This window comes from Bombyx mori, chromosome 7 (genome assembly GCF_030269925.1).
Source record: "Bombyx mori chromosome 7, ASM3026992v2".
NCBI lineage: Eukaryota > Metazoa > Arthropoda > Insecta > Lepidoptera > Bombycidae > Bombyx > Bombyx mori.
This window is the reverse complement of record NC_085113.1, coordinates 6,705,139-6,718,034: the sequence shown is the minus strand read 5'-3', so window position 1 is coordinate 6,718,034 and position 12,896 is coordinate 6,705,139. Positions and strand designations below refer to the sequence as shown.

General features: G+C 42.2%; 1 protein-coding gene across 2 annotated transcripts; it reads right to left on the bottom strand.

The window, feature by feature from the left end:
- Positions 1 to 1,054: 1,054 nt before the first annotated feature.
- LOC101742702 (scaffold attachment factor B2) lies at positions 1,055 to 12,333 on the bottom strand. Of its 2 annotated transcripts, none has more exons than XM_004931265.5 (16): positions 11,237 to 12,333; positions 10,747 to 11,160; positions 10,412 to 10,442; positions 6,515 to 6,641; positions 5,948 to 5,982; positions 5,721 to 5,866; positions 5,508 to 5,625; positions 5,253 to 5,383; positions 5,049 to 5,162; positions 4,895 to 4,972; positions 4,186 to 4,346; positions 3,741 to 3,854; positions 3,387 to 3,625; positions 2,569 to 2,656; positions 2,369 to 2,481; positions 1,055 to 1,454 (listed from the first exon to the last, which is right to left on the bottom strand). In XM_004931265.5, the coding sequence occupies exons 1-16, from the start codon at positions 11,354 to 11,356 to the stop codon at positions 1,438 to 1,440; spliced, it is 2,046 nt and encodes a 681-aa protein (XP_004931322.2). In that variant the 5' UTR covers positions 11,357 to 12,333; the 3' UTR covers positions 1,055 to 1,437. The 2 variants fall into 2 exon arrangements, with proteins under 2 accessions (XP_004931322.2, XP_062525365.1); XM_062669381.1 differs by lacking the exon at positions 1,055 to 1,454 and adding an exon at positions 1,629 to 2,061.
- Positions 12,334 to 12,896: the final 563 nt, after the last annotated feature.

Genomic DNA, 12,896 nt, shown 5'->3' with positions numbered 1-12,896 from the left:
TTGACCTTCGGGGCCCACGGTATGGACTGGTCTGAGATATGAATGAAGTCTCACTTTATAGTACAACGGCTACCCCACCCTTCAAATCTGAATGCTCTTTGAAGACAGAAATGAGCAGAGCAGTAGCAACCCCACTAGATCGCTTTGGCAGAGCAGTTTTGCCAGTAAAATAAAGTCTGGAGAATCTTCCTAACTTTCAGGTATTGATTTTCCAGAATAATTCACATAAATTCAATATTTTACATACGGTCGATCGAAACGAATAAGGTCTTCCGATAAGAATTGAGATTGATGAAATACTCACAACGGACTATAATGGTTATCCCGTATCATTTTAAAGTGCAGTTTTCATTAGCATTTGAAAAATGCATTTTCAAAACAAGTTTCTAACGATTTTTAAAAATGTTGAGTTGAATTTTTCGTCATCCATCAGACACTACTCGGACCACGTGACTGTTAGTGCAGATTCTACAAACAAAATATATTAACAGATCAAATTGTACTCTATTGTCGAGGCAGCTTTATTTTTTGCTATTATCAAAAATAAATTAATGGGAATGTTAAAGACAGTACTTGTCAATTTTCAATCAGCTAAATTGTAGAGTTAATTTTTCAAACTTTCGTTTGACGAGATTGACACATAATTAATAAGCCTTTAAAAGCAAACTTTTTAACCTGGTTCGTATTACATTTATTTATCTAGTCAAGAAATTAGTAATAATGTAATATTTGATCATCTGTGATTTAGGGTGATATTTCACTGGGTAACCAGGTTCGTAACTTTGACACCAAACAGCGTCAGATTTAATAGAGATGGCGTAAGTTGTAGAAACCAATGATAAGCCGTGCACGCGTTAGCAGTTGTTGGCGTAACCAAATTGACACAATCATTAGAACAGTTCAATTTGTGAACATGATTAGGTTGCGCCGCTAGTTTCTCAGTGAAATTGAAATTTATGGTTGCCCATAAAATATTACTTTAAAAATAGAACCCTGGTGATCCAGACAAAGTTGAAAGGGTTAAAGTAGAGTTCGAAATGAGTTTCCACTAAAATGCATTAAACAAAAAATCACATTTATTAATTGTAGGTGTACCTTTTATTGAATTATTCCCAATATGCTTTCTGAAGTCCTTAATGTGGATATTTTACACATTTTCTAAACTTAACACATGTTTTTTGTAATATTTTCATATTGATTAATTTTATTACTTAAAAGACCTCTTTTAAGTATTCTATAATAGTAAAAAGTCCTGCACATTACACATGTTTTACATTTTTATAAAACTATTACACCTTCATAAGTTTTTAATGTATGAAATAAAATTTCTTTAAACAATGCACACAATACGGAATGACTTAATTCACATGTTACAAACAAACTTTACGAAGCTACGAATTCTCCATCACAAATAGATCTTGAAAATCGGCACTGCATTCAACTTTTGTTAAATCCTGTAATAAACACAAAATATGTTGAAGATTTCAGTTTTTTATGCTCCATTTGCGGGACTGTAGTTTTTAAATCATGATAATTTTCAATGTATTTATGAACTTGAAATTCAAATACCTGGATACATATAACAATAGTATAGAGAATAACCAGAACGGTAAAGAAAACAGCAGTAGTATTATGCTTTTGAAGTATAATTATGTATCTATTTAATTATTACAAGTTAGGCCTCCTGTGTGCTTAGTGCGAGTTTTTTAACTTTCTCGATAGCGTAAAAGTTAATCCAATTTTGTATGCAGTTGGAACAGCGCCCCTAACGGCAAACGTAAGCAAACGATCCCATTCCATACAAATAAAAGCTAACTTTTACGATATCGAGAACGTTAAAAACTCACACTGATGTTAGCGGTAGTATGCAGACCTAGTATTTGCGTGGATAGTCTCGAGAGGGCGGTGCGTATCTGTCGGGGTAGGAGGCACCCGGCGGCGGCGGCTGGTAGGACTGGTAGGAGCGCGCCTCGTAGCCGGTGTATCGCGTGTCCCCGCTCCACACCTCGCTGCTGCCGCCGCCGCCGCCCCCGCCTCCGCCACCACCGCCGCCACTACTACCTAGCCAATCAAACTAGCATTTAAGTATAATTCTCACTACTAGAATTTTGTCAGTACTTTAAAAGTAGTATACAAAGTAAAGTGAACCTAAAATATTTTTATTTTTTATCAGCTGATTCCTGAATTATGGACCTATAAACTATTTTAATGGAACAGTTTTTTTTTCTGAGAAGTTTACATTTTCATCTTCATAACACTTCAAAGTATGCCATAATATTAGGAGGAGGATAATAAAATTTTCTATAAAATTACGATTTTTTTCCCCATTATTGGTTTATTGTTTTACTAACGTTATGGCAGTCTTTACCTTTGGTGGGGGGTGCCGAATCAGTATATCGCGGCGCAGTGTTCCAGCGAACCTCTGGCTTGGCTGGCGGCGACGGGCGGTATGAACGACTTTCACGGGAGTCATACGAACGGCTGCATATTAAATAAATTTAATTTTTTTTTATATCATCAATTATTATTTAATTCAATGGAAGTTTTCAAGTAAATATAGCTACACACCCAGGTTCCTTCGGTCTAGTTCCAGGCGGTATTGGTTGCCTCGCGTCATCGTTAGTGCTTCCGTTGCTCGAGTATTTAATTGCACTCGCTGGAAGTGAAAAGTTTTTGTATAATTATTAATGAAATACTTGGTACCTACTTAATCTCGACAGTTGCGGCATAAGCACGGGGATATCCCTCCATCCTACTTTTCAAATTTTCCTTGTATATACAAATTATATTGTAAAATTGAAGACCCGAATAAAAAGACGAATTCGTATTGACGCTGGGTAGGTTTGCGTTGTTGTAGTTCCGGATGGCGCAATGTAAATTGAATTGTGACATTACAATAGCTATTGGGCAATAAATTTCTGTTTCTTGTTTTATTTAAGATCAATACTGTGAATTTTCTAAAATGGAGATAATAGTTGCGCCAATTATTATATCGGAACGACAAATTACTTATCTGAACCTCGGATGAGATAATTCAACTGATTGACAAGATAGCGCAGGGCGTCTCTTGTCCTTGCGCCCACAGGATAGCGGACCGGCGGCATCGGCGACCCGACCACTGGCCTACCGTGCAGTTTAGTTTAGTGGTGGCCAGTGTTAAGCGGTAGTTTTTTTTTTTTTTCCTACCTAAGCTGAGTCTTGAGAGGCTATATCAGCGTAACTAACTAGTAGGTGAGCTCGCGGGGTTCAAGCCTGACGACGTTGCTAACTCGAACCCTAGCAAGAGCCGTGCTTCGCAGAATCTACCACCGGTTCTGAAACGCGACCTACTGAGAAGATCCGGCTAGAAACTCAGTGGGCTAGTGGTAGTAAGAGCGGGGACTAACAGGAGACGTGTCGCGGGTAGTCGCGCTTGTAGTCGCGGTCACGGTCGCGCGGCGCGGTGTCGAAGCGCGGTGGAGGGGGTGCGTCAAAGTGGGCGCGGGGCGGCGGGGGCGGGGGCGGAGCGGCCCGCTTGTGTCGCTCGCGCTCGTAGGCCGGCTCTACACCCCCGCGGTACCCACCACCTCCAGACCCTCCGCCGCTGGTACTCTCGTACCCGCGCTTACGACGTTCTTCCTCTAATCTGTACAGACATTTTTTTTATTGACAGGAGGTGATTTATGAGTATTAAGCGATTTTATGAGCAATAAAAAACAAAAAAAATCTTGAAAGTTTTAAATTAATCTAAATTTAGATACCTGAGTTGTGCTCTTTTCAGTTCCAACCTCTCAAGCTCAAGTTTCTCACGTTCCAATCTATGTCGCTCACGCTCTAATCTCAGCAGTTCATTTTTCTCACGTTCAATTTTTTCACTAAAATGTGTCAATGAATTATAATTTTTTAATAGCTAAGTATTTGTAAAGTGTCATCAGATTGCTTTATCATATATTATGCTGATAATTATGAAATTAACAACAGAAAATCTCAAAATATTTACATTTCGTTAATTACCACATAACATAGGGAAAATAAATTTACCCACCCAATTGCATTAAAATACATTTACCAGATCTGGTCACAGAAATAAAAAAGGAATCAACCTAAGTCTTAAGTCTTCGAAATTTTTTGTTGTCAGCCAGGCCTTTTGTATTTAGTGCCTGGAAGTCAAAATAAATAAAGTTTTATAACCGGTTGTATATTTACCGTTCAGCACGGAGTTTCTCTCTCTCGAGCGCGAGACGATGTTTCTCCTGTCGCTGTCGGCGCTCGCGTTCCCGCAAGGCTTCCTCGGCGGCGCGACGGCGGCGCTCCTCCTCGCGGGCGGCGCGGGACCGCTCGCGGGCCCGGGCGACGTCACGCTCTTTCTATATACAAAAAAAATATTTTAATAATCTATTTATTTTAAACTTTATTTAATAATTCCCATTACGAAAAATTACTCTTGCGTAAAACGCGTGCAAAACAGCTTGCACGTCGTCTTCTTAGGCCCCCCTTGCCGGTACCCAGATCGACATGTAAGGGCGGGCGACCCGAAACACTTAAGAGGGCCAGGGCTTGGGCGACATACGCTTCACTGGCCCCCTCCGTCCGCGTCTCTCACGCGCCCCGCCACCTCCTTCTGCGAGATAGTGCACTCGCAGAAGTCGAGTGTAGCCTTCCACGGCTCGTCGCCATCGATGCTACAACACTCGGCAACGACAAGGCGTTTCCTATTTTTGCGAGAAGGTCACGGTGCCACCCCTCCCGTGAGGGGGCAGGCGACGTACGTGTACTCCACCGTGTCCAAGTCGCAACCACTATGGGATAGTCATATTTATTGGGCTATGAGCAATTAAGAAATATATTGAGTTTAAATCAACTACCCAAAATTACCAATGAAGTTATGTGTAAAAAGAATATGAAATAAAATTACCCATATTTTTGAAAATGACAGCACTTCTCTAGGGGATCGTCTTCGCTCATTACTTTTAGTGCTCCTTTTAGGCTTTTCCTAAAGAAAAAAATTTATTAGACATACAACAAATAAATTAAAATATAATTAATAAAATATGCAATGTTCACCTCACCCTATCAGAGCGATGAGACTTTTCTCGTGTGCGAGATGTAGAGCGATTGCTCTCAGAAGCAGACACATCCCCTTCCTTTTTAATTTTGATATCTTTATTTTCGTCTTTTACTTCCTGAAATAAAATTTGTTTCGTAGAAAAATATATTTAGCGTTAATTATTTTAAGGACTTGGGAGCTCAAGTAAGGACTAAATGTTACAAACCTCATTTTCTTTACTTTCCTCCTTCTTGTCCTTACTTGGCCGTCGTTCAGGCCGCACCACTGGTTGTCTACGGGATGACGACTCAGATTCCGATTTAGCCTTCTCAACAGAAATCATGCGACCATGTAGCTCTGAGAATCAGATCATATTACAAAGTTAATTACTAATATGTACTGAATTTAAAGTGTTCTTATAAATTGTTATACAATTCCGTTTTTTTTAAAATTGCAAAATTTCTTGATACCCAAAAGTTACCTGTTCTGTGCAAATTTTTGATGCAGTTTTCCGCATCTTGTGCTGTAGCCACGGTAACATATCCAAAACAACGTGATCCAGGCCATCTCGCTGTTGTTACTACTTTCGCTCCAATTACCTAAAGGTAAAATTATGATTTTGATGATACAATTGTGCTGTTACTTTATTAGCATAAAATCAATGGCATCTATCTGATTTAAATTAGCTTTATACTTTTCCATGTTTACTGCAGAGTTGCTTCAGGTCTTTGGCACGAGTGTCCCCTGATAATCCACTTATCCAGAGATTACGAGCACCACTCTCTTTACTTTCATCTTTCTTTTCCTTTTTGTCACCTTCATTGTCTTTTTCCTTCTCATCTGTTGAAAAAACACAAATTTACTGTAATAATAATAAACAAAAAAGATGCACTTTGTCATAACAATATTATTATGTCATACCTTTCTGTTGATTATCATGTTTGTCATCCTCGTTGCTGCAAAAATAAGAAAAAACAGTGTACTTAAAGCTTAAATTGCTACTGTTATATTTATACCTTTATCAACATAAATTCTAAGTTTGTGAAACATTTATATCTTGATGGTGAATGATACAGAAATACAATAATCAACTACAAAGTTTTGCATAATTATTCCACTGTTCATGAAGTTAGAAAGCAGCTCGAAGACTCGGTTAATTCACGTTGCACGTTGTTGTTGTGGCCGAAAACTCGAAGGCTGGTTCCGCTGCTTGTTGCATTGTTCACACCTGAACTCTGTTGTTTTATCTTCTAAGCAAGATATGTTAATCTTGCAGAAATTGCCTGCTGTTCCTTTTCATTTTTCAGACTGGATCCTCTGTGTTGATGATGTCAGCTGTAGATTATTCCAGGTCAGCAATATCCAGTTTATGGTAAATTAATGCAAAACTTTGTAGTGATAAGAAAAATTAAATTAACGTATACATGACAATCGGAGCAGAATAGTTGCGTGACGGGGCGAAGCAGCTGCCGTTCGACGTACACCAACCTAATGGCTGAAGTTTCTGCATTAACTTGATGATCCTCCGTTGAGATGGAATCGCAGCCAGCAGCAGCAGTGTCCTGTGTGGTATTCTCGTTGGTCGTCCCCGTGTTGTCCTCGTTCTCACCATCATCTACACCAGTATCAGTTGTGAGAGGAGGCAGCACTGGTCGCTCATTAGTATTGGAGCGGCCGGCACTGGCTCTTGCCTGTAGAACTCTTAATATCTTGCTTAAAAATCTTCCTTGTTGTCTCACTTGATGATGTAAGTACATAAAATTTTGACCTGAAAACTCGATTGGAGATTAGCACCACCATCTGTATTATAGGAGCCCTGAGTCACAATGTCCATTATAATAATTTTTTTACATTCTGTAGACACTGGTATCACCTTGTAATGAGGAACACAAATCAGGGAGGTCAGCTCTGTCAATTTGCACTGGGGCATAACTTTCTCCAAGAGGTAATTGCAGCAATTCAGGATTCATTTTTACTTGACACAGCAGAGTGCATTGCACGTTTCTTCAAATGCATTGCATTGATTCCTTGTTGTGGCCATCTCAGTCAAATCAAATCAGCACCTACTTCATTTTAAATTGTACCACTTTCCGATCAACACATTTTTTTTCAATATACTTTTAAATTTCACTGATAGAATAGACAAATTTCAAGAAAAGTTGTTGCTTCCTAGAAGCAATACACTATTTGCACTGTTTTTTTACTCATTTTTTTTTTTTTTTTTTTTTTTATTGCCCTTGTAGGCAGACGAGCATACGGCCCACCTGATGGTGAGTGGTTACCGTCGCCCATGGACTTCAGCAATGCCAGGGGCAGAGCCAAGCCGCTGCCTACCACTTAATACTCTCCACAAGCCTCGTTTGAAGAAGGACATGTCATAGCGCTCGGGAAACACCGTGGAGGGGAGCTCATTCCATAGCCGGATGGTACGTGGCAAAAAAGATCTCTGGAAACGCACTGTGGATGACCGCAGTGGCTCCAGGTAGTATGGATGAACTCTACTCCGGTGGCGGGCGGTGCGATGGTAAAAACGAGATGCCGGTATCATCTCGAACAATTCCTCAGAGCACTCCCCATGGAACATGCGGTACAGAATACAGAGGGAACCAAAGTCCCTCCGCAGACCCAGAGGCTCCAAACGATCCGTGAGAATGGGATTATCGACAATCCGAACGGCCCTCCTCTGTATGGAGTCAAATGGAAGAAGCTGGTATTTGGGAGCCCCGGCCCAGAGATGGGAGCAGTACTCCACGCGAGGCCGGACTTGTGCTTTATAAAGCAAAAGTCTTTGTCCAGGCGTGAAGTACCGCTTTGCTCTGTTGAGGACTCCCAGCATTTTGGACGCCAACTTGGCTTTGCCTTCCAAATGACTCCGAAACTGGACATCGCTCGAAATGTCGACCCCAAGTATCCCGATACTCTCGGAAGGTTGCAGGGATACTCCTTGGAATTGCGGCGCCATGACAAAGGGGTCCTTCTTCGCAGTGAACGCGCAAACTTGTGTCTTTATCGGGTTGAATTGAACTAAGTTCAATTCACCCCATTCGGAGACTCGCCCCAGAGAGTTCTCCACTTCAGACACAAGTTTTGATCGTCTCTCTTGCACCGCGCTCCGAGAGAGACTCTGATGGCCGATATATCGCGCATCCCCCGTGCTGTCATCCGCATAGCAATGCATGCCATCAATAGACAGCATGTCATTGATATACAGGATGAAAAGCGTGGGGGAGAGCACCGAACCTTGTGGAACGCCAGCGTTAATGGTCATGGTATCAGAGCAGTCACCGTCTACAACGACCGTGATGCTCCGCCCATCCAAAAAGCTAGCGATCCACTTGCAGAGTCCCTCGGGGATTCCGTAAGATGGTAGCTTCGATAGAAGTGCCCTATGCCAGACCCTGTCGAAGGCCTTCGCGATATCAAGGCTCACAGCAAGAGCCTCGCCCTTGCTCTCCAAGGCTTCAGCCCACCTGTGAGTAAGGTATACAAGAAGATCGCCAGCTGAGCGACCGTGACGGAAACCGTACTGTCGGTCACTGATCAGCTGGCGATCCTCAAGATACTTCAGGAGTTGTGTATTTATTATTCGCTCCATCACCTTGGAAAGCAAGGAAGTTATCGCGATAGGCCTATAGCTCGACGGGTCCGACCGGTCACCCTTCTTGGGGATAGGGTGGACGTGGGCGGTCTTCCATGAAGACGGAACCCTGTTAGCGCAATAAGAGAGGCGATACAAACGCGTTAGCGCAGGTGTCAGCTCAGGGGCGCACGTTTTCAGAACCACTGCGGGGATGCCGTCTGGCCCACTCGACTTATGGACGTCCAGGAGTCGGAGCTCCCGCCTAACTGCACACTGTGTGAAGCAGATATCCGGCAGGGAGCTATCACACCGGGGGATGTTCGGTGGTGTGGCACCCCCGTCGTCCACAGTCGAGTTCGAGGCGAAGAGTTTGACCAGAAGGTCAGCCTTCTCTTTCGCGCTGTGGGCCAGAGTGTCATCGGACTTGCGCAGTGGTGGGAGACTAGACCTACAAAAGTTTCCTTCTGCAGCTTTGGCGAGCGACCAAAAAGCACGGCTCCCGGAGGGATAGCTCTTTAATCGCTCGCCAACTCTAGCAACGTGCTCCGACTTCGCCTTGGCAATTACCCTCTTGTAGGACCTGGAAGCGGCGTTATATTTCCGCCTTTCCCCTGAGATGTTAGGATCCCGACGTCTCCTGGCATTATCCCATGCCACTTATGCGGACCGCTCGAGGTGTGCAGCATCCCTACTGGCATTGTTATACCAGGGTCTGCTGCGACCCCCAACGGGCACTTCAGAGGAGGGAATAAACAATTCCATCCCCCGGAGCACCACGTCTTTAAGACGGTCCGCACAGACGTCAGGATCAGCAGAGGAAAAGCAGAACCGCCCCCATGGGTAGGATGCGTAAAATTCACGCAATCCATCCCAATCTGCTGACATATACCGCCAAACTCTACGATACCCGGTCGTCGTTCGACGACCAGGACGAGAGAGTGGTACGGCAGCACGAATAAGGCAGTGATCAGACGATCCAAGCGGAGCGTCGACCACCACACTGTATCCGGCCGGATCCGTGGTCAACAGAAGGTCCAACAAAGAAGGTTCGTGCCCCTCGATATCTGGGACACGGGTGGGCTGTGTCACCAGCTGGGAGAAGCCGTAGGCCAAGGCGAAATCGTAGGCAGTCCGACCCGGGAGGTCAGTGGTTCTGGACCCCAACCACTCTTGATGGTGAGCGTTAAAGTCTCCAAGAACCACCACCTCCGCAGATGGGTACTGCTCAAGCACGCGGTTAGTCCCCTCTTGCACATGCTCAAACAGAGTTGAACCTGCATCACTGCTGTGGGACCTGTACAGGCACGCGTAGATTCGGATACAGCCCCCGTGATCCACGCGCAGCCACAAGAGGGACAGGTCCCGTTGTTCGAGGCCCCGAAGACGGCGACAACAGACATCCGCCCGGACGAATACGCACACCCCGGCTTTACGTAGGAAGTTGTGCTCCAATACGTAGCCGGGGTATTCAAGGTATGAGGTATCGTCCGGAGCAGATATCTGCGTCTCCGTTAAAAAAAGCAGGGCAGGCTGCGCCGTCTCGAGGTGGTGGTGTACGGCGTCAAGGTTGCTATGTAGGCCCCTGACATTGCTGAAATCCACATTAAATGTGGAATGGGGAACCGCCTGTAAAACCCTTTTCTTTTTTTTAAACTTCATAAATTATATTTTACTGTATTTGATTTAGTATAATATTAAATGATGTCTCCAGTGGTCATATGTAATTGGCATTGCAATGCAATTATTAAAGTCATATTAGTTTTAACTCAGTTCAACTGAAATCAAATTAATCCAATGAAACTTACCTTTTTTATTACTTTTGGTGTTGGTGTCAGTCTGCAAGAGATAAGGATGAGAGTATGAAATTGGCTTATTTCCAATATTTTAACTATCTTGATTTAGAACCGTAAATATAGCAACAGAGAAGGTAAACTGTCAGCTTTTTGCAGTTGTTAGGCTAGCTAGACAATTAAATAAATAAAGTGAACTTTCATTTTATTGCACTTTATATTTTTATATACACAACAAACAATAGAACATTGATGTGGATACTTTAATCTACTTCCATCATGTACCCATTTGTGACTTTAGTATTTGCCGATGGTAGTTTTACAGTTACACTGAAGAAATAGAAACATACCTCCTCATTAAGTAATTCGTCATCTCCAATATCTAAGTTGATACTATCATCTGCATCTGTGTTTTCTTTATGGTCTTCATCATTCTTTTCTTTATGAATACAGGGTTTTTTAGCCGGGGTGGTTTCTTGATCATCCTTTAATTCTCTTTTTCTACTATTTTTATCACTTTCGTCAACTTCCATATTGGATTTGCTGTTAGGTTCGTCACTTGATTTTTGTTTAATGTTCTGTTCAATTTCTTCTTCTTCCCCAGCGTCGTCCTGTACGATCATATCTTCCATAAGCGGCGTCTCGTCGCTTTCCTGCTCTAGGGAGCTTTCCGTTCGCCTTGTTCGCTTTGAAGGTGTCTTTGCGTCAGAGGTCGTCAATTCAAATTTAAAAGTGGTCGGATCATGTCCCTCCTCTTCCAAATACTAGAAATATATAATTTAAAAAAATTTAGTGGCTTAACTTTTTCAGAAATGCGATAATTTAAGCACGTCATGTTACCTTCGACAGGCGTTGTATCAGAACACCACGAACACCGCTCTTGTCTAGGTTACGTTTCTCTAATTCGGCACGCAAGTCTATTACTCTAAGATCGTTCAGTAAACGCTTTTTGTCCGACATCGTCTAGTGTTATTTTCGGAACGTAGCTATTATTATCTCAGTAAAATTCACACTGGGTATCTACTAACAAACAGCATGAAATATTTTCAAATTTCCATTTCTTATTAAATTTCAAAATGGCGACTTAATGGGAAGACACGCGCATAGCCCATGCGATGATTATACACTTAATAAAAAAAATAAGGGATTTTATAACCTGGTAACCTAGACCTTTGAGTCACGTCTTATTTTAATTTATGTTCTAATTTTTATGAAAAATGATATTCCCTGTTTTCCAATGACAGCACTGGAGCGCATTAAGCGGGATAATGCTCAACGTTGAATGTTCCAACTACAGCAACGCTTCGGCCGGTTACAGTGCTCCACCGACCGTCTGTGCGTACGTCAGTCGCGCTTGTCGTTTATATGAAAATTCATAAATCATTACAGTGCTGGACTGACCGTACGCACGCGTATATTGCAATGCACTGCGTACGAGGACCGTCGGTCTAGCGCGTCCGCATGCGTGTCGTCGGTCGACCGACGCGCAATGGAAACAAATAAACGCGTTCAGTGCTGCACCGATCGGTGGACCGACCGTACGGATGTGGGTATCATCATCAAAAAAAGCGATTTCATATTAAACGTGACCAAATATATCGACACCGAGCGCCCAATCACCGAAGTTCGTGAACCGCTGTGGGACAAAGGCCACGTGTTATATAAAGATCGCGATGCCAAGTTAAAGGCCTGGCAAGAAGTATGTGCTGATTCATCAAAACTTGATAGACATTCTGAAATAATTAAAAAAACTTAAAACGTTCCTTAAACGTTTTCGAAAATAATAAGCAGCAATTAAACTATTTGCAAACGCTTCCCTTTTGCGTACCGACTATACCAATCTGGTCAGATTGTTGGTCAGGAGAGCACTGAATGAAGCAAACTGACGATCGGTTAATGCGTACCGTCAGGACGGAACGTACGCACAGACGGTCGGTGAAGCACTGTAACCGGCCTTCGCACAATCAAGCACTCTCAAAAGTACTGCTCTCGCGTGATACTCGCAATGATACCGACTCAGTGACAGAAAATTGACAAGTGTTTTTTCTTTAAGTTGGCATTGATCGAAATTTTGTTTATATTATCGTTAGTAATATTATTTATTGTTGAAAAAATTTGAAAGTCTTTCGTTTCGTCGTAGTTTCTTGGAAATAATCAAAGTTATTCAAACTGTGCTAAAAAAATAAATATAAGTATGGATGATTCAATTAAAAACTATATAATTTTCATAGAACTCATTTAAAAAAAATACTCAAAACGAAAAAAAATGTTAATGAAATAATCAAAATCCAAATTACTTAAAATAACCGTAAATAGTTTTCAACCAATTATTATTGTTTACCACATTATTTATACATTAATGAGGTTGCTAACTCCATGAATATATTCTTTTCAACATTGAACTTAGCGCACTCTGCTGATGCATTTGAAAACTATTTCACGTTTCAATTAAGCTTCAGCATAATTCGGCATTGTGTGCCATTGAGTCGCATTATGCTCT